The sequence below is a fragment of the Pavona decussata genome, unplaced genomic scaffold (genome assembly GCF_977016875.1).
Source record: "Pavona decussata unplaced genomic scaffold, jaPavDecu1.1 SCAFFOLD_53, whole genome shotgun sequence".
Taxonomy (NCBI): domain Eukaryota; kingdom Metazoa; phylum Cnidaria; class Anthozoa; order Scleractinia; family Agariciidae; genus Pavona; species Pavona decussata.
The window spans coordinates 674,611-695,615 of NW_028145475.1; the positions used below are offsets into that span (position 1 = coordinate 674,611).

The 21,005-nt window shown below is 40.3% G+C and overlaps 2 protein-coding genes across 2 annotated transcripts; both read left to right on the forward strand.

Moving 5' to 3' along the window:
* The first annotated feature begins 1,273 nt into the window (after window positions 1-1,273).
* On the forward strand, window positions 1,274-4,764 carry LOC146480302 (conodipine-P3-like). The gene is made up of 3 exons (XM_085109296.1): window positions 1,274-1,383; window positions 1,624-1,815; window positions 4,378-4,764. Exons 2-3 carry the CDS (start codon window positions 1,633-1,635, stop codon window positions 4,639-4,641), a joined length of 447 nt encoding a protein of 148 aa, XP_084965422.1. The 5' UTR covers window positions 1,274-1,383; window positions 1,624-1,632; the 3' UTR covers window positions 4,642-4,764.
* A 13,466-nt stretch (window positions 4,765-18,230) lies between these two features.
* LOC146480303 (uncharacterized) lies at window positions 18,231-20,306 on the forward strand. The gene is made up of 3 exons (XM_085109297.1): window positions 18,231-18,369; window positions 18,597-18,788; window positions 19,924-20,306. The coding sequence occupies exons 2-3, from the start codon at window positions 18,606-18,608 to the stop codon at window positions 20,194-20,196; spliced, it is 456 nt and encodes a 151-aa protein (XP_084965423.1). The 5' UTR covers window positions 18,231-18,369; window positions 18,597-18,605; the 3' UTR covers window positions 20,197-20,306.
* The last annotated feature ends 699 nt before the right edge of the window (window positions 20,307-21,005 follow it).

A 21,005-nucleotide genomic window follows, 5' to 3' on the forward strand; every position in this document is an offset into this window, starting at 1 on the left:
TTTGCATATCACTGCATGAGTGCGCCTCATCCTGTAATCCTTCTGTTGACCGCAGAGAAAGCTCTTAACATTGCTGATCCTGGAGATACATTGTATTTCCTCCAGTTAGGGGACACCATATACTTACCCCAATCCCCTCCGATCCCCCATCCTAGCGATTATGCGTCGTCCCCCTCCACCTTCTGTCTGCATCGAGTGAGCGCCCCTTAGTGAATTGAAAACTGAAATAACCACAGACGCAAAACAAATATAACTCAGCTCACCAATGAACAGAAGTGAGATAAGAGGCATTCCATGTTACCACCGTCTTTACTTCAAGTCAGGTGTTGAAAGAGCAAAAGAACAAAATTTGAAAACGGATGCACTATCGGTGGACTCAGGAATGGTAGGGCGCGCGAAAATCGCCTCCCGGGAGGAATCTCGATGGGCAAGGATCACGTGCGCTCGCATGTGTCGCACGTTCTCAATAGTATCGCTGAAAAAAGCTAATTACATAAGAGAAAATCCCGAGTGGCACCATGTCTTTCCCCTACGAAACGACATGAGATTAAGATCATGAACGTTGCCCCTATCACTGTAAAACAGGGGACACGTTTTCAGCGGAATAATGTCTTAAAAACGTTATGCCGAGTAGACAATTTCAGGGAAATAAGCTGGTTTTGGTTTTCACGTTGTGTGGGAGACAAAAAGAAAAAACATATCAAAAATTCGACAAAGTTGTTAAATTAGTTTAAACAACGTCAAATATATTTTCTTAATATTTCTTTCTTTTGTTTGTTTTATGCCTTTTGCTAAAACAAACATTGGGCGCGTTTTAATCAATATGAGAATCAAAACTAGTGAAAACGATTGACCAAATTAACACCCACGTCTCAAGTTTGCCAAGGCTAATTATTAATGTTCTCGTTCGATTTTCTCATCACCATTCTACTTGACAATGAATCAATAATGTAAGGAGAAAATACTCGCCAATTACTATTGAGAATTTAATAGAGAAAATTGATTAAACCAAAGCACCGCGTTTGATTAATTTTGTCGCAAGCAGAGGCTAATTGTTTCACTTTAATTAATACAGCTTAATTTGATTTGTTGGTCAAAGAGCGAAAACTAAAATTAGTACAGCCTCTGGCAAGTGCTGTGTTCTTTTGTAAATTGAGTTTCCAGAGTAATATCTACGTTAATAAAAAATCTCAGCATGTGAAGAACAATCAATCAGTATTTTAATTTACGTATTTCGAACTATTGCTGTCTCGAGATATATCCATCAGTAGCACTAACAGGAGTGTTCTGTTACCCCCGATCACTATATAAGAAAACGGGTACCGGAATTTGTATACTCTACAGCGGCCGTAGTTGTTTTAAAGAGAACGGCAAAGCTCGAAGGTAAGTTCTGTTGGTAAAAGAGTGCTAACCTAAAAATTTGTAAAATTTTCCTCGTTTTGGCTGACGAACGTAGTTATTAGATATATGTATAAGGTGACTTGATAACATCATATCAGACTTGCCGGGCCATAACTACTAACACCAAATACGTTGTTAAAAATGTTGTCAAATTCGTATAATACGCATTTCCACTTGTCATCAGTAATTGAATTTCACTAAAATGCCTCATTCGTTAAACAGGCTTCTACCATGAGAAAGATAGAGGTCAACGTGCTTGGCGTGTTGCTCTTGTTGTCCATGGACCCGGAAGTGATGTCAGATTCTAACTGCCGCATAGTATCCAACGGCTGTAGTGTCCCAGGAAACCTTCCGTTTTTTTACAAGAAGACCTTCACTCCTGCTTGTTTTAAGCACGATGTCTGTTATGATTGTGTAAGGAGCGATGAAAAGTATTTTATAACTTATTTAGTTATTTAGCGTCAATAGGCAATTTTCACGATATATGACGCTATTTTACTACAACAACCAGAATCCACTTCGATTTTGAGAATACCTATCTTTCGAGTAAGGAACCGAGTTAGGAACCGAGTTGGGAACCGACGGAGTGAGGAACCCATATATCGATGAGATATATATGTACCGATTGGCTTTTTCTTTCATCTGGGGAGAGAAAAACGTCTTGCGTACCTGTAACAGTTGCCAGGTTGGAATCCATCAGTAGAAAGGGTCCATAATCCCACTGTATGAATATTATATCTACGCCAGAACGTAAACACCGTACATTTTTAGACTGTGAGTTTAGCTCTCCTGTAGCTCACTAAACCTTCTATTTTATGTGGTAAATTCCTTAAGTCGCCGTCTTTCACCTCAGCTGGCCACACTTTCATGCGATTGTTTGATTTTGCCAGGTTCATTCCTGAAAGTCACCATGGTGGTTCAGAAACACAGCAATTTTCAGGTAGATCGAAACCGATTAACAGCGTACGTTTTGGAGATGAAAACGGATTCATCGCCGACAGGACAGTATGGTCGAAGGCTGAAAACAGCATAACCAACTTTCCAGGAACGCCTCGGGCTCGTATCTTGCCTTCATATTTGTTCACTGCGATTTTCAATCTATCGAAGTCAAGCTTTTAAAGGCGCACCACAGGATCTCTCAAGAGTTTGTAGCTTTTGCGTTTTCTTGGGGTCCAAAACACGATAAAATACAATAAATTATTCACCGCTAAAATCAAAGACCTTCGCTCTACAATATCTCGGCCAAAAATCATCCAAATCGCGTTCGAATTGCTCATTTTGGCAATTCTTCTTTTGATCAGTGGCTCTTTTAAAAGTCGCGATAAACAACTATGTATTTGACCACTCGATCTTTCCTGACATCATGAGCCTGTGAAAACCTGCGGTTGAGACCATTGCATGACTTAAAATTAATTTCGATGTAGGACATTTGCCACGATCCAGATTTCAAGTACATAATAGCCTTAAATCGCTTAATGACTTGCTTGTTTCCTTTGAATTCAGCAAACCTCTCTTTCCGCGACAGCGCGGGGCGCGCAAAACTTAATGGGGTGCGAACAGGAGTAGATGCGGGGAGGGAGGAGCGGGAGTGGATGAAAACGCCAACAGAGGTTACACATAGGCCGCGTAGCGGTCCTTTTCTTGTCGGGGCTCGCAATATCTTTTCCGCTCTTTCTCGTGCCCCTCTCGTTCACATTTGAACTTTAGTCTTAGAAAAACAAGGTTTAAGTTTCGTTGTAAACTGCTTCATTGATTCATTGTTAGATCGATTAAAACAAAGTTATTACAAGAAAGTTGTTGAGCAATGAGTGGTCATCCCGACTATAACCTGACTGACTTCAAAATTCTTAGTTCAACTTCAAGTAAGGCATTCTATTTCTAACCAGGCGAAATCCCTAGTTTAGAGGTAAAGTGCTGATCAGAACTGATGCTAGGCTAATACAAAGACGGTTTACTTTGAAAAACAACAACAACAACAACAAAAAACAGCCAAAAACTTGTCTCAAACTGATCAATATTCCAATCGCCCAAAGTTTGTTTAACTCGCTTGCCAACTCCTTACTCGGTTCCTAACTCGGCTCCCAACTCGGTTCCTAACTCGGTTGATAGTTTACCTCCCAGAATCCACTTCGATTTTCCTTTCTTATTTAAATTTTGCTAATCCCATTGAGGTTTAGAAAACAATTTTCCTAATTTGCAACAGAAAACAACAAACTGAAGGATTTTGGTAGTTGTAGTAAATGACGCCATCGTGAAAAAGAGCCCTTTGGTAGTTTTACTACAAAGAGCTTCAAAACGGAGAAACGAACATTTTCACTGTACTTTTAAATCTTTTTCCACAGACTTGAGAGTTAAAACCAACTTTGTACAGAAATGATCAGTATTTTTCTTTAAAATTCTATTCACCGACCTGGGTGCAGCCGGCTCACTAGCTCTCATTTCAATGGTCACACTTCAGGCTTTATACACGGACTTTTGATATCAACCACCTTTTAAGACATGATAAACAGTACCATAAGCAAGTGCTGCCCATTATATAACCTAGCTAAGCGTATATTTGAGGCCCGGATTTCAATGGCTTTACTAAACAAGTATGTCCAGAAGCTGAAAGGCCAAAGCCACCTTGAACCGCACGATAAACAGCATCGCTGGAAAATTAACAGGGTCACCCTTCTCGATTTCCGTCCAACGGGGCAACGGCAAAAGAAGAGTCCCTAAGACTGAAGAGGGTACTCCCTGATGTGATTAAGAACCTAGTTTCTAAAACATGATCAAACTGGGGATTTCAAAACGCATTTCCATATAGTAAAACAAAGCGCTTGGTTAACATTTAACGATTCTCTTTGCATCAATCAGAGTTCTGCCACTTAGAGAACTGGACTCCGGTATTTTTCGGCCCAGACTACACTACTCACTTTCAGTATTAGCGTAATCATTCGAGCTATTGAGCTTATTTCCCATTGATACTCTTCACAGGGTCAGCACTGGGGATGGAAGAGATCACATTGTGACAACACGTTCAAACGAGACATGTACAAACTGTGCGAAAAAAAATTAGGACGTAGGAAGCGCTGGCTCGGTGTGGTGTTCAGCAAGCGGGTCAAACAGTGTAAGGCATTTGCGGACTTGTACTACGGATCCGTGTTTGTGGCAGGGAAGTGGTATTGGTCAAAAGTTTCGCCAGACTGGTGCAAAACTCCCTGTACAGAGAGTCGTGGAGATCCTTCCACGTCCCTGTAGATAAAGGGTTGAGAAGACACCAGGACAGCTGAAAGATGGTCATACTCGCGAACAGAAAAATATATTTTTAGTTTAGAACAAAATGCCATGTAAGCAGGAAGAGAAATAAAAGTTGATAATGTACTTTGACGTTGTCAATGGACTTAGTAGATCCGACTATCGGCTATTGGGTTCCATCAACCGCGCCCCGTGAATGTTAGGAACCTTATTTATTAAACGCCCTGGTCGCTAATTTAATTTTGGGCCCATGGGTGTGGCCGCTTATTCGAGGTTGGCGCTTATTCGAGGGTGTGCTCTTATAATTTTCCCAACATTTTCAGCAAGCGAGGACATTTTTATAGAATAACACAACAGGGGATAACAAGATTATTTCGCTTCAACAAGACAAAACAAAGTGCGGAAGCTAACAAAAACAAGCCGTAAACAATATAAAAAATCATTGACTACCGTATCTAAAACCAGTTTTGGAAAACAACTGACGCTCCTCGCACTTCACGCTTGAATAGTACATTTTTTTTTGGGGGGGGGGGGGGGAGAGGGGTTGGGGTGGGCGCTTATTCGAAGGTGGGCGGTTAATCAAATAAATACCGCATAACGCCAAAAAGAATAACTGAAAGGGGGAGAGATTGAAGCTCAAACAATTATGTCGAATACAATCGAAGTACATTTCGGTCAGTCTTGATAAAATTTTAGCTTGAACGGATCAAGAGAAAGTTATAGCAAAAACTGCACAAGACTGTAGCCCATATTGACTCTATATTAACGAACACAATATAACTCAGTTGATGAAAGTCGCTCCAGATCAAGATAACACCATATAGACCCTATGGCTGACATCTTAATATTTTTTAGTTTGCATTTAAAATAGCCCTAGAAATCTCGTTTTTGAGTTCAAAAATCAAAATAATATTTTGCCATGAATGAGGCTAGTAAGGCTAATTTGAATGCAGACAAAAGCCATTTTTGTATAAAGTATAATAGCAATTTGCGTAAAGACTTGTTTTGTAAAGTACCAAAGTTCTCTGTATTTCTTGCAAAGCACAGTTTTTGTCGCTATTTGAGAATATCATGTTACACTGATACTTAGGAGTTCAAACTAGTTGGTAAAGATAGAAACAAAGTGATAATTCTACTTGATACCAAGCACTTACCAACACTTAATTGATAGCACGTCCTAATCGATTAGCCCTATTAATCGATACTAAGTCGTTATCACGCTGTTTACTGGGACAAAGAAGTTGTGTCACTCACAGATTTCCTGCTGACATAGAAGTAAAATTGAAACGAAAAATCCAATGTGATTGTAGCGTAGAGTTAAGAAGGGAACGTTCAAACTCGTCCACCATGATTTCACACAACGACAGTGTGACTCGACGAAATGACAATAAACAGCAATAAAATAATTGTTACAGTACTGTACAAACTACCAGAGAAAACACGCTAAATTGCACAAACCCGTGAAAGCTACGGGCCGAAAAAATACCGGTCTCTAGGGCTTCAAGACATAAAAAATTGGAAGCTAGGGTTCTATGGCTCTACTTGAGCTCCACTTAGCCACAATCAGCTCCAAGTACCCAAGATTTAGATTTTTTTTACTAATTAATAATAATTGCTTTCAATGTAGAAAAAGCGCACTCCTGATACAGACAGGAGTCGACGTTGATTATCGTGAATGAATGGATCTGTCGACATCCGTTCTTGTGACAATTTAAATCTTTTTAAACGTAAACTTAAGACTCATCTTTTTTCGAATTGTTTTAAACAGATATGATTTTTTAAAACTTTGTAAAGTGCTAAGAACAGAACTGGATAAGCGCTATATAAGTATTATTATTATTATTATTATTATTATTATTATTATTATTATTATTATTATTATTATTATCTTGAGAAGCGCATCTGGCATCCCCCGCAAGTTTTGCAAGGGTGGATGACATCATCACCAACTAGTGGCAAAGGAGAGAAAGCCTGGAATCGAGATAATCGAACGCACTCCCTAATGTTTGATTATTACTACTAATGATAATAGTTTTGGTTTCCCTTGGGTCTCGTTCGTCAAAGGAAACATTTTTGTCTTGGAAAACACTCTCGGGAAAACAACACTAACTACACCGTTGATTGTAACATCTGAATAACATAAGAAAGTGAACAACGACAACGGCGATTTCATCTTTACGTCTAAATATTTTTAATTCTTTAGTTTTTTCAGGAAATGCATGTTTTGCGGCTGTGGGACTGTTTGCGTCCCGTTACGTCAGAATTTGGCTTTCAAAATACCTTTATACCAGTTTTTACGTTCCGTTTCTTTGCCAAAAAAATAACGGGTTTTTAAACTTCTGTTGCTTACGCGAAAACTTCAGAAGCGAAACAGGTCCGGAAGTCGCGTTTCACTGAAGGAAGTCGTTTTCATATAATTGCGCGCGGCGGCATTGACAGAAACTTGTCAATGCAACGCTCAATATGCAAAAATAAAAATTCAAAACTTTTTCTGTCAAGTCTAAGGAAGATATGTTTAATGAAGGAAGTCGTTTTCAGTAAATACACGTCTGATTGTGGTGGTATTCACGGAACAGACAGCGTTCAGTGACAAACGAAACATGTCAAAGATCAAAGCTTAATCAGCAAATATAAAAATTCAAAATCTTTTCTCCTTGTATCTAATCAACAAAAGAAACTAAAAGTGCTTTCTGTCTCATTAATTTTTGCAAAATATAGATCGCAATCTTTCCAAATCAACGAATCAAAATCCAAAAACCACCTAACTGTAGTCCAAATTTTAATGTGATTTTTAAATTGTTTGTTGTGAGTCGTTGAATTGTTTAAGGAGCAAACAATCGCCCCCTTTTTGCGGAAGTACGGCTCTCGTAACCAGAATTGTGTGTTTCGAGTCAGCAGAATGGGACATACTTTCCTTGAAAGAAACCTTTCTTGTTTTTCTGAAAAAGTTTACTTCATTTACAGCAGCATTTACAGCCAAACAAATAATATAAAACTAATAAAATTGGAACAAAGGAATTCAAAGTGTAAACAATGTCGACATGTTAGGCTGCTGAGATTTTCGTGTCCACTACTTAGTTCCTTTTTTTTCAAAACACAGTGCAATGTTGTTTTACGAGTCAAAACTCTCGTACAGTCTGAGAGAAGAACTCTAAGCATCCTCCAGTGAAAATTACTCTAGGTAGCGCTGTCTAAATTGTCAGGGAATGGAACATAAGCAAAAAGATAAGAAAGATAAAAGATAACAGAGTTTTTTTCCTACAAGGGATTCAATCTGATTAAAGTTTATTTCAGTGCGAAGTAAAGTGCATGTGTATTTTATCAATTGTTTCAATGCTAAGCTACATCGGTTAACACTTCTGGTAGCTCCGACTGTGAGATTTACGGCGTCCGCTGTAATGATGTGGCCAATATGTTACAGCGACACATTTTTCAATTTCCGCTCGTGAGAGATACAGCAGATTGTGTGTCAAGTGGTCGCCTACGGGAGGTTAAAAAATACAATGGAAAATTTTAAACAATTGTCTCTTAAAGTGGTCGCTTACAGGAGGTGGTCGCTTACGAGAGGTGGTCGCCTACGAGAGGTTCCATCTATAGCGATTTGACCTGAGAACTTTTGGTATTTTGGAAAAGTGGTCGCTAATGAGAGGTGGTCGCTTACGAGAGGTGGTCGCAAAGGGAGGTTCGACTGTATTAATATTTTCATTCCTACCAACCTGTCACTGTCCTTGAAGCTTGAAGCTTAGCTTGCTTCCTTAAAACACTGAAACACCGTGGAGGACATGTGAGCAAGCGCCTAACCGAGAAACTCTGATTAGGGACATTCCGAAGTTACATTTATCCAAAGTTTCACATTGGCAAGCAATATAGCGCGTTTTTCGCCGGTTAAATTCCCTATAAATGGCAAGCAAAACTTCACATTTTATTTCGTCTTGTTGCCTGTCCGAATATGATTAACATTCACAAAGAACTATGCACCACGTCAGTACAACATTCTACCTATAATTAAAACTAATTCTAACATCGTAACGTAGGAGAAAAAATCAGGTATTGTTAAGCAATGCTTAGAAAAACTGATTTTGTCAATCCAGGGCTCAAAATCTATTCAGTCAGATAAAAGATCCCGTTCTGTTTCATCTAGTATTATATCGAATATTAAGAATCCGGGTAAGAATAAAGACGGACCGGCATCAGTGTTGACCAAAGGTCAGTAATAAACAGCTTTAATTATATTTTTAGTTTCTCGTAATTTACTTTCATGTGGTGTAAAATCTGAAGGATAAATCTGTTACCTCTAAAATTTCTCAGCTCAGACTAGACTAATTTCTCTAGTTATAAATTCTGAAAGCTTACAAGGCAGGAAATATTTACCACAAGTTAATAAATACGCGACTTAATTCGTCGACATGATGATAAATTCAGTGACGGTCGTGTTCATTCCGCTACAAGCGTTGCTTCGTTATTGCTTTCATCTTATAGACCCTCTTATCCGCGTCTTCCTTTTTTGTTTCCTGAAGCAAATGATGTTGGTATCCTTCTACGCTGGAAGCTGTTTTCTACACCCCGGCTTCTAGTTGTTGTTGTTGACGCCCGTATCTCTTCCAAATTGTCGCCGAGCCTTTTCGACTTTAAGTTATCTGGTGTTTTGTTCATGATGCTGGCGTTAGATCCCTTGGAACTTGCGGCGCAGAAGCATTCCGAGTAAAAATAAATAATAAGTTGTTATTCTTTCGGAAGAGGTAAAAGTGTAAATATTGAACAAACAAATTAAATGATATGCAGTTCAAAGAAATAGGATGTACAGGCAGACTGTTGTTAGATAATTAATAATTTTTAATGTGTTCTTCGTTGCACAGAATTTCGATATGAGACTGATAGCCTTTCACGTGTTCATCTGCTGTTGATACTGCCTTTTATCCCGGAAGCGGCCTCCAAGCGCTGCAAAGTGAAACACAATGGTTGTTCTATACCATGCGGGCTTCCGTTCTTCTTCAAGAGGACGTTTAAACCAGCTTGCAACAAACATGATGTCTGATACTATTGTGTAAGGTTTGGTACATAATCAAAGGCACCTAATAATACCTGAATTTAAAACTTGCAGGGTCCAATGTATTTTGAAAGAAATAACTAATAAAAAGATACCAGAAAGGATTTTTTTTCGCCCGATTTGATTTCTTCGTTCATAAACCTCCTTCTCTTTTCTGAAAATGTCAACTGTAATCCTCAGTTTTTGATAAGTGATAGCTTGATAATTTGTGTACCGGATTGGTGTTCGCCGACCAGATGTATCCCAGAAAATTGTCCTTTCTACAGCGTGTCAGACACTCTTGAATTGATCAATTTCTTCTTCTTTCTCCTCGTAGGTAATAGATTATTCATGGTCCCGATACCGGTGTGACAGAGCTTTCCTACGCGACATGAAGAAACTGTGCAAGGCTAAGAGATTCTTCAAGAGGTGGTGTCGGAGATTTGCAAAGGTTTACTACAAGGCAGTCAGAAGATTTGGAAAGAAGCATTACAGTAACAATTCTCCGTCTTGGTGCGAAAAGTCTTGTGTCATAAAGCATGGAAGTCCTTACAAGACCTTGAGGGGTTAGGACAAAAGAAAGGAGGCGAAAAAACACATAACAGCAAAAAGGCATGGAATGTTAGGTTAGGAAAAAAGAAACGCTTTGTAGCCTAGGAATAATAATAAAAAGCTGTTCATGAATACATGTTGTAGTTGTTTGCAAGAGCATTCACCCTACAGTGACATTGTCCATCCAGTTTTTCTCCACAATCCACAAAACTTTCCATTGTCTTTGTTTTATTCAGTTTCCGTGCTTTTTTCACTGTTCATCCGCGTTCTCTATAGTTATCTGCATTTTTCCATTCGTTTCATGTGCGTTTTCTCCACAATCTGCATTTACTTCACTGTAGGTGTTATTCCACTGTCTGTGTTCTCTCTACTATCCAGACGGCTTTCTCCACCATCCAAGCTACCTGCCATCTCCGTTTTCTTCACTTTCTTGGTTTTGCTTCACTGTTCCCTTGCCATCCGGCCTTCTCTCCCCTCAATCTCCTTTTAAATATCTCCGCCACCAGCTGTGTTTTCGCTATCATTTGCCACTCAACTATATAGGTTTTCACAGCCATGTGCCTGGGTTTTCTACTGATACGCCTTTTCCTTTTATCTGCGATTTCTTTATGTTCTGCGTTTTAACCTTTCTCTGCGATTTCTCCACTATTTGTGTTTTATGCTCCAGGAGCATCCAATGATACGTTTCGATACGTATCTGTTCGAAAGGCCTCAATCGCCTCAAAGATAATTCTTTAACTTTTCGGGGGGATTAAAGTGGTATTTAAAGTGCAAAATATTTTTGCAAAGTCAACATAAGTTTGGATAACCGCCGGCACAAGATTCCGTGTGCTAAAATTGTCTGCGAATTTAATCAGTCAACTAACAAACTCGAACAGATCAAACTGCGTTAGCTTGCTGAAATAGCCGTTGTACTACAAAAACGGCCTTGGAAAGAAGGAAACGGCGTTTTTAGTACTCGCGTAAGTTTTCTCCTTTGAGCATCCCTGTGGTTCTTGTCCTTGCTCTAACGGATTTTGGCCCTGCATGTCTAGAAAAGAAATGCCTTAGTTTAACAAGGGTAAACGGTTTGGCCTATCACGCGCTCGAAGGCTAGTTGCCACAGATTATTCAATCGCTCGTAAACTTTCAAAAAGAATCGTTCCGAATAAGGAAAGGAATCGTTATTGCACCTATTAAAAACTGCGGAAAAAACGAGGGTCAAGAAGTTTATAACGAAGTTAACATAATTTGCAGCTTGCAGTTGGGCACAGTACAGCGCAATGTGGCAGATTGGGGATAGTGGGGCTGTAAAGTTAATACAGGAACGCTAGTCTCGTGACTTTTGGAGAACAAAACAATGGAAAAGGAATGTGGCGTTCGGTTAAGCAGGCGTTTGTGGGGAGGAGGTAATACGAGTCCCCTAAAAACGACTGCGTGGAAGGCTAAGAAACTCGAGGTATGATCATGATATTTAAACATCCAATTATAACCACGTCAATATAAGTGCATAACAAGATCACAAGCAATCAACGAAAAAAAGGTGCACTCGTCGTCGGGATAATTAGGGAAAGTTTTGAAACGAGTAATAAAACGCTAAGCATCAATCCCATCGCGTGGAAGTTGAAAGCGACTGAGGGATATAAACTTTCTAAGCCCATCAATATGAAAGTCACGCATCTCCTGTTCAAAAGTGATCTTTAGGTATTTGCGGCGTCTGAAGGCAGACTGGAAAGGGTGATGACTTTCACGAGAGATGCTTTGATGTATGTAGGACTTCAGTGGAATAAATAGAAGTGTATATTGGTTCTTGTTAAGAGAGGTGACTCCGGGCTAGAAAAGCGCTTTAAACTAGGATCCTTTGACAAATTCCTAGGAGATATGGAGAATATCAAGCAGGAGGATCACTTAGCGTCTCACCTAGCGTCTTAAAAGGCATTGTCATAAGTGACATATCCGATCATTTTCCAGTATTTGCCTATGTCTCTGATGACTCTTTTGTTCATGTTCATAAAAGAATTGGCAACCGACCTGTGAGAAACTTCTCTACGGTAAATTTAAATAATTTCAAAACTCGCCTCTCTCAAGTCGATTGGACTGAACTTCTACATGATAAAGACCCCAATGATTCTTACAATAAATTCTTGTCCGAATATTCGCGGCTTTATAATTTATGTTTCCCATTGAAGCCTCATAAAGTTAAGAATTGTAAAAGGTCTTATTCCCCATGGATAACCAAATCTTTATTAGCTTCTGTTCGAAAGAAAAACAAGCTGTATAGACAATTACTGAGATCACCTAATCCAACGAGGGAGTTACAATATAAGTCTTACAGAAACAAATTAACCCATCTCATTAGAATTGCCAAACGCCATTATTATGACCAAAGGTTTGCTTCGGCTAAAAATTACCTAAAGGAGACCTGGAAATTAATCAATGAAGTTATCAACAAGCGTAAATGTAGACCTCCTTTTCCTTCGTCATTTAGATCTGATGGTAGCATTCTTACCGACCCTGTAGAAATAGCAAATGGATTCTGTAATTATTTTGCTAACGTAGGACCTAATTTAGCAGCGAAAATACCTCCGGTGAACTCTTCTTTCCACTCTTTTTTGAATGATCAGTTCAATGAGTCTCTGATTTTGAAGCCGACGACTGTTGAAGAGCTGAATGGAATCTGTATGTCCATGAAGTCTGGGAAAGCCCCAGGATATGACGATATTTCTATGTATGTTATCAAAAACACTTTTGAAGTAGTATCGGAACCTCTTAAGAATATTATTAATTTATCCTTTTCCAAAGGAATATTCCCAGCCAAGCTAAAACTTGCCAAAGTGATTCCTGTATTTAAAGGTGATGAACCGGATTTATTCACTAATTACAGACCAATCTCACTACTTCCTAATTTTTCGAAATTCTTCGAAAAGTACAATTGAATATCCTAGATATTTTTAAAGTGAATTCCTTTTATATTGCAAAATTTATGTTTTCCTATCACCAACGTTTGCTGCCTTCGCCCTTTCTAAATTTATTTCCGACTGGTGGTCAAATTCATAATTATGATACTAGAACCTCAGCTCATTTTCGACCTCACACCTGCCGAACTAATATCAAGCAATTTACTATACTCTATAGAGGGCCAAAAATATGGAATGCTTTGCCATTATCAATTACGTCTTCCCCTAGTCTATCCACCTTCAAAAGAAAGCTTCTTGATTTCCTCAGTTAATTGCATGAAACGTCCGACTCTGTTATGTCTTTATAGTCTTACCACCACCGTATGTTAAAAAATCTCAATACAATGTCTTTACTGGTCTTAAAGTCCCAACATATCTCCGAGGAGACCTCTCAGTATAAGCCCGGGGGTTTCTTGAGGTCTCCTCGCCACTTCTTACTTCTTTTACTACTATTATTTACTCTAAACTTATGTACTTGTAATCCTAGTCTATTATTCATTGTAACTTTCTATGTTTGTATGTCGTGGTGAATAAATAAATGAATAAATAAATAAATAAACAGGGTGTAGCAAAAGTCTTTCTACCGAGAATTCCAGTCATCTGGATTAGCCCTTTGTCTGACTAAAATCTTGAAGTGTTGGCATCTAACCAGTTCGCACTGCCCGTTCTGTACCATATGATATGGACCCAAGTTTGGCCAATTTTCGATCTCCAGCAACTAGACAGAGAACTATAAGAAGAGTCACTATGGAGAGCGTTGTCAAGCACCCCTTAGGATCAACAGAGTTAATATACCGCCTCCCAAGGAATTTGGGAGGAAGAGGTCTTAAGTCGGTGGAGGAAGAATATAAGTTGACCAAGGTCAAGGCAGGCGGCGGTCAAACTTTATGGCAACCAAGATCCAGTAATAGAGGCAGTAAGAAGGTATAAAGAGAAGCCTGCAGATAGCGATCGCCAGACATTGACTAAAGTTGCCAAAACATATGCGCAGGCAGGCTCCTGGCGCAGAAATTGGGCCTGAAACTACAATTAATCTACTACACCCAGCAGGAAAAACAGACTCAAATCAGAGGTGGATGGATCAACGATTGGGCGATATACTAAGTCAGCACAGAAGAATACCCGAATGGAGGAAATTAAGGGTGAGGAATGACAAGAGAAGCTTGTGGTAATGAGATGGAATGAGGACGGACTTAGCCCCATCCACACTAATACGTTTTCATTTGAAAACGCATACTTTTTGATGCGTTTTCGCCTATCGTCCACACTAAAACGCCCGAAAACGCCAATGGAAACGGAGACTTTCAAAAACTGTTCCAAAATTTGCGACGTTTGAAAACGCAGCATTTTCATCATAAGACGTTGGAGTCTGGATTCTGCGATCCCCATAGAATTCTAAATTTGGATGAGAGGTTGATGGTCGGTGAGCAGGGTGAAGTGTTGTAAGCCCTGAAGGTACATGTTGCACTTCTTTATAGCCCAGCAAGCAGCAAGAGCCTCAAGCTCTATCATGGCATAACGGCTTTCTGTAAGAGTCAAGAAACGTGGGCCGCCTTGAACAGGTCTCCACTCATCATCTACCAACTGAAGCAGAACAAAACCCAGTCCTTTAAGACGAGACGCATCAGTAGCAAGAACAGTTTGTCGATCAACCCAAAAATATGTTAGAACAGGCGTGGTACTCAGGCGAGATTTTTCTTCAACGAAGGCATGGTTGTGTTCAGGGAGCGACTGGAAGACTGCATCCTGTGTGAGAACAGAAAGTTACTAAGCTGGTTGACCAGACCAATCCGTGAGCGAAGACCTGTGAGGTTCCTTGGTCGAGGAAAATCCTTAATGGACTTCAGGAGGTCAGGACTGGTTTGGATTCCCGTTGCCGACAGGCGAAAGCCACCGAAATCTACTTCAGTGACAGCAAGCTGTGGCTTTGCTTGCTTGAGTGTGACACCATGCTGACGGCACTGATCGAGGAAGGCACGGCTACGTTTCTTCAGAATAGAGATAGTTGGGGCATAGATCAAAATATCGTCAACAATCTTACGAACGCCTTCTAGGCCAGCAACGACCTTGTCCATACGACGGTTAACCATTCAGAGATGCTCTTAATCCCAAATGTAGCCCTATTGCACACATAGCGACCAAAGGGTGTAATGAGGCAGGTGAGAGGTCGCGACCTAGGAACAAGTGGGACTTGCCGGTGACCATGGCGAGCATCAAATTTGTAGAAGAATGCAAGTTCCTCTTGTGGGATACTTGTAACGGCCTCAAAAGGAGACTTACTCAGATGATATTCACGTTGGATAAAACGGTTTAAACGAGTGAAGTCAATGCAAATTTGGAGTTAATCGCTGTCCTTCTTTGGGGCGATTACGATCGGGTGACTCCAAGCACTTGGCTCTTCATACGCTGAGATTACTCCAAGTTGCTCCATCTCATTAAGCTGCTTCTTTAGCTGATCCAGATAAGGGATAGGAATTTTCCGTGCTTTTAGTTGAGCACAGGGTGTGGCATCAGGTTTAAGGTTGATCTTAAAGAGTTCACCTGACATTGCAGGTACAACAGTCTCATCAAAGACGTCTTTATATTCTTGCAAGAGAGAAGAAACAGAAGTCTCATCATCCTTGGGGACAACTGGTTGCTCTGAGGAGGCCTAAAGAATATGGACCTGGGAACACACTTTAGTTGCTAGAGTGGCGTATCCAATTCAAATTAGACAATAGCTCGTCTTCAGAAAGTGGATGCTCTTGGGTTTGAACTTTCGAGATAGAACAATCAGGCAGAGGACATTCAGCCGAAGCATGAACAGTGTCGCATGAGCTGTCTTGACAGTTGAAGAAGAAAACTGCGCTCTTTCCTTCAGAGTAGACAAGGGCCACTGCTCGTCTATGCCTTCAAGAGCTCGGCAAGCAGGGGTGCCAAGTACAACCCCATCTTCACCGTGGACGATGTAGAACCATTGGTTGGCTGAGAGAACTGGGATGAACCTCGGGATGAAGTTAACAATAGCGCTCTGATTAAAGGCGCGCCGCACTCTATAAAAAGAATTTTATCAAAAAGTTCGCGTGCAGCGAAATTTTTATGTAACTCGATAGAATCTGATGGTCAAAGCGTCTGACTTCTAAAACCACTAGAACGCGTGGTTTTACAAGCGGCGCTTTAATAAATCGACCTGTGATCAGAGGAAATTTTCCACGTCGTTTTTCGTCTCACTTTACGTTGGTTTTCGCGCGAACCTCGTCGAGAGAATAAAAAGCCAAAAAAAATTGACCTGATCGTATTCATAGCTAGCGCGATGTGCGAATCAGTTGTTTGAGTTGTTTAATCGGTTGAGGATGGGCTAATAAAGGAAAATTTAGTTTCCAAATTCGCGGCGGCAGTTATATTCACGCTTCCTCGCTGGCGCATCGCAGCATTTTCAGTAAAAAAGTAAACACTTCAGTTTTTCGCTTTTGCCACCCAGACGTGCAACCATGTAGCCTAAATAGGCCCCTATATTCTGAAATAGTTTTATTCAGAACAGGTAGCTGTAAAAGCCAGCAAAAAACGGCCGCCTCGAAAATGCTTACACCTGAGGGAACATGGCAATTTTTCAAATTGGTTATGATTGGCAATCATAGCCAACACAGTTTATGTTAGCACCAGGTTGAATCATGCAACTCTGAATCCAGTTGTGATTTCCAATGAGAAAATCAACGTGGCAGTGACTTCCTACACTGGGCATAGGAGAAACGTTGATGGACTTCACAGATGCAGTTGCACTTGTCTGAGATTCTCCAAGAGCCAAAATCAACTTGAGGGAGGGATTACTAGATGATTTGGCTACAATCGGAGTTAGCCCAATGGCCTCTGTTGTGACACAATTTGCAAATGGAATTGTTTGCAGGGCACAATTTCATTCTGAAGGTATGAAATTTCATGCAAAATTTCCATCTTCTAGGAGTTTCGTACCGAGTTTCACTGTGAGGTGGGCTCTGCTTGTAAGAGGTTTTAGTCCCCTTTCCCTATTTGTAAGTAGATGCACCTGCCTTGTTTACTTGAGTAGAAAACTGAGTAGCCTGAATTGAGGTAGCCTCATCAACTTGAACATGTTGTGCAGCTTTTCCAAGGGTTAGGTCTTGCATACACAAAAGACTTTTTCGGAGATCATTAGATCTTATACCAGCTATTAATCTGACGAGAAGTGCGCGTTCCTTACAAGACATCCTGGTTGTAGTCTTGCAACAATCCTCGTACCGGTATTTATTCAAGAGAGACTGCAAATCGGTGTAAAATTTTTGCAAAGACTCATTTGGCCCTTGGATTCTATTATGAAACTCATATCCGTGAACAAAGACACTTGTGCTCCCACATACCTGGGTCTGGAAAGCTTCAATGAAAGCGTTGACATCAGGGAGGGCCAACAGATTCATTTTTTACAGTATCATCACTAAGGACATTTGTAAATAGAGCTAGTTGGGTTTCTTGTGAGACTGTAGAGAAACCTGTGATTGTTACTTCAGAGCTCCATCGTTGCTTCCAAATTTGGAATCCGTCGGGAGTAGAAGAAGCGACGTCCAGGTGTGGGACTCGTGCAATTTCAGAAGAAATAAACTGAAGACTTTGACTCTTTGTTGTTGTTGAACTAGCACTGGCCTCATTGGGAGGTTCAGGACTTGGCTTGGGCAGCATATCCTGTATAACGCGAGTAAACTGTGTCAAGGCTGCCCTCGACCGGAGAAAGTAAGGCTTCGATTTTGTCTCGATCGCGATGGCGAGCAGTCGAGATAAGATTGGTAGCGAGCGTATAAAATAGCCGCCAAAAGGGCCGCTTCGATGAGTTCAAAAGTGTCCACAGAGTAAATCCCAAGATGTTCAGTGCTAAAGTGCGAGATTGCTGAGTTTTGTGCCTATTAAGCATACGGCGGGAAAAAAAACAAGAAATTGACACGGTGTTTATCCTTGCGACTACGCCATGTTTTGTTCACTAGACCATGTGGTCTATCGCTCATCCCCCAGTCTCTTAACAGACAACCCCACAATATCTACGCTGATAAAAAATCACAGCAGGTTAACTATTGCTGTCTCGAGATATATCCATTAGTAGAACAAACAGGAGTGTTGAGTTACCTCTGATCACTATATAAGAAAACGGGTACCGGGAAGTCTATCTCTTTACACCGGATTTTGCATACTCTACGACGGTCGTAGTTGTTTTAAGGAGAACGGCAAAGCTTGAAGGTAAGTCCTGTAAAAAAAAGTGCTTATAGTTTTGTAAAATTTGCCCCGGTTTAAAGGTTTTTTTGGCTCACGAGCGTAATTATCAGATATATATAAGGTGACTAGATAACATCATATTAGACTTGCCGGGCGATAACTACTAACACCAAATACCTTGTTAAAAATGTTGTCAAATTCGTACAAACGCATTTCCACTTGCCATCAGTAACTGCCTCTTTGTTAAACAGGCTTCCACCATGAGAAAGATAGAAGTCAACGTGTTTGTCTTGCTGCTATTGTTGTCCATGGACCCGGAAGTGATGCCAGATTCTAACTGCCGCATAGTATCCAACGGCTGTAGTGTCCCAGGAAATCTTCCTTTCTTTTACAAGAAGACCTTCACTCCTGCTTGTGTAAAGCACGATGTCTGTTATGATTGCGTAAGGAACGACGAAAATTATTTTATAACTTAATTAGTTAACAAGTTAATAACTATCAGCATCAATAGGCGATGACGTTATTTTACTACAACCACCAGAATCCTCTTCGTTTTTGCTTCTTATTTAAATTTTGCTTATCCCAGTGAGGTTTAGGAAACAATTTTCCTAATTTGCAAGAGAGAAAAACAAACTAAAGGATTTTTGTTTTTGTAGTAATGACGACATCGTAAAAATAGCCTCCCTCTCTAAAAACGACTGCGTGGGACGGCTATCGTGAAAATGGCTCTTTGGTAGTTTTACTGCAAAGAACTTCAAACGTTATCACTTAACAAACATCAGGCCTTGGTGCAGCGGCCTGGGTGCAGCCGGCTCACTAGCTTTCATTTCAATGGTCACACTTCAGGTTTTATACACGGACTTGGGATATCAACCACCTTTTAAGGCACCATAAATGGTACCATAGGAAAATGCTGCCCATTATTTAACCTGAGTGTATATTTGAATCCCGGATCTGAATGGCTTCACTTAACAAGTATATCCAGAGGCTCAAAGGCTACAGCCACCTCGTACCACACGATAAATAGCACCGCGGGAAAATCAAAGTTTCCAACCCCCTAGGCAACGGCAAAAGAAGAGACCGTAAGAAAGAGGTGATGATGTGATGATTTGATTAACAGCCCAGTTTCTAAAGGACGATTCAAACCGAGGATTATATTTCAAAACGCTTTACAATATAGAAAAACAAAGCGCTTGGTTAAAGGACCCTAGTCAGCCTCCGCCATTTTCGATGCCATCGAAATTATTGATATTGCATGGTGAAGCGAAATCTTATTGCTTAACTGTAAGTTGTGTTCCTGAAAATATGTTTCATTATCTTAAGTAGCTAGTTTCACAGTTATTTCGCTCATTTCAACATGCTCCGAATAAAATATAATAGCCACGCTCTCGCATATAAACAAAAACAAAGGTGTGGCTGACTTGGGCCCTTTAACATTTAACCCTTCCGTCAGCATCAAAGAGAGTTCTGGATTATAGAACTGGAGTCAGGTATTTTTTGGCCCAGAATACATTACTTTTCAGTACTGGCGCAACCATTCGAGCTATTGAGCTTATTTTCCATTGATACTCTTCACAGGGTCAGCACTGGAGATGGACGAAATCACATTGTGACTGGACATTCAAACAAGACATGTACAAACTATGCGAAAAATTATTCGGACGCAGGAAGCGCTGGCTCGGTGTGCTGTTCAGGAAGGTCAAACGGTGTAAGACGTTTGCGAACTTGTACTACAGAGCCGTGGATCTGGCAGGGAAGTCGTATTGGTCAAAAGTGTCGCCAGCCTGGTGCAAAAATCCTTGTACAAAGAGTCGTGGAGATCCCTCTACGTCCCTGCAGATAAAGGGTTGAGAAGACAACAGGACAACTGAAAGATGGTCATACTCGCAAACGGAAAAATCTGATTTAGTTTAGAACAAAACGCCATGTAAAAATAAAGAGAAATAAAAGTTTGCAATGTACTTTGGTGCTGTCAATGGACTTAAGAGATCCGACGATCGGGTATTGGGTTCCATCCACCGCGCCCCGTAATTATTCGATTAACCGCCCTGGGCGCTTATTTAATTTTGGACCCATGAGGGTGGGCGCTTATTCGAGGTTGGCGCTTATTCGAGGGTGGGCGCTTATTATTTTCCCAACATTCCCAACGGAATGTGCTAGGAGGGTTTTGACAAAATATTCAAATTGAAACACCACTGGGTTTTAATAGGCCTTATCCCGGTTTTCGACGCCATTTTGACGAGTAGGCAATCTGGCTTAAAATAACAGTGTTTGTATGGAAATCCGATGCCAAAAAATTTTCATAAAACATCGCTTCTGAAAAATTCATGAATTGGAAACTTTTGGCACTAGGAAAAGGATTTTAAGAAAAAAAATTGGAGGGATGTAGCTGTACCAGAAAGCGTCCAGTAGTGTATTGAATTTTCCATAGATTTTTCTGTATGGCGAACCAGCCGTCAGTTAAACTGCTACTAAAAAATGGTTCGCGGGAAAAAAATACAGGGAAATGTATGGAAAGTTCAAAACGGCGACTGGACGCTTTCTGGCACAGCTACATCCCTCCAATTTTTTTTCTTAAAATCCTTTTCCTAGTGCCAAAAGTTTCCAATTCATGAATTTTTCAAAAGCAATGTTTTATGAAAATTATTTGGCATCGGATT

Bases quoted from the DNA above. Each gene is read 5' to 3' on its own strand.
- LOC146480302 (XM_085109296.1), top strand. From the start codon at position 1,633: ATGAGAAAGATAGAGGTCAACGTGCTTGGCGTGTTGCTCTTGTTGTCC. The intron at 1,816-4,377 runs GTAAGGAGCGAT...TACTCTTCACAG, and splicing joins ACGATGTCTGTTATGATTGT to GGTCAGCACTGGGGATGGAA.
- LOC146480303 (XM_085109297.1), top strand. From the start codon at position 18,606: ATGAGAAAGATAGAAGTCAACGTGTTTGTCTTGCTGCTATTGTTGTCC. The intron at 18,789-19,923 runs GTAAGGAACGAC...TACTCTTCACAG, and splicing joins ACGATGTCTGTTATGATTGC to GGTCAGCACTGGAGATGGAC.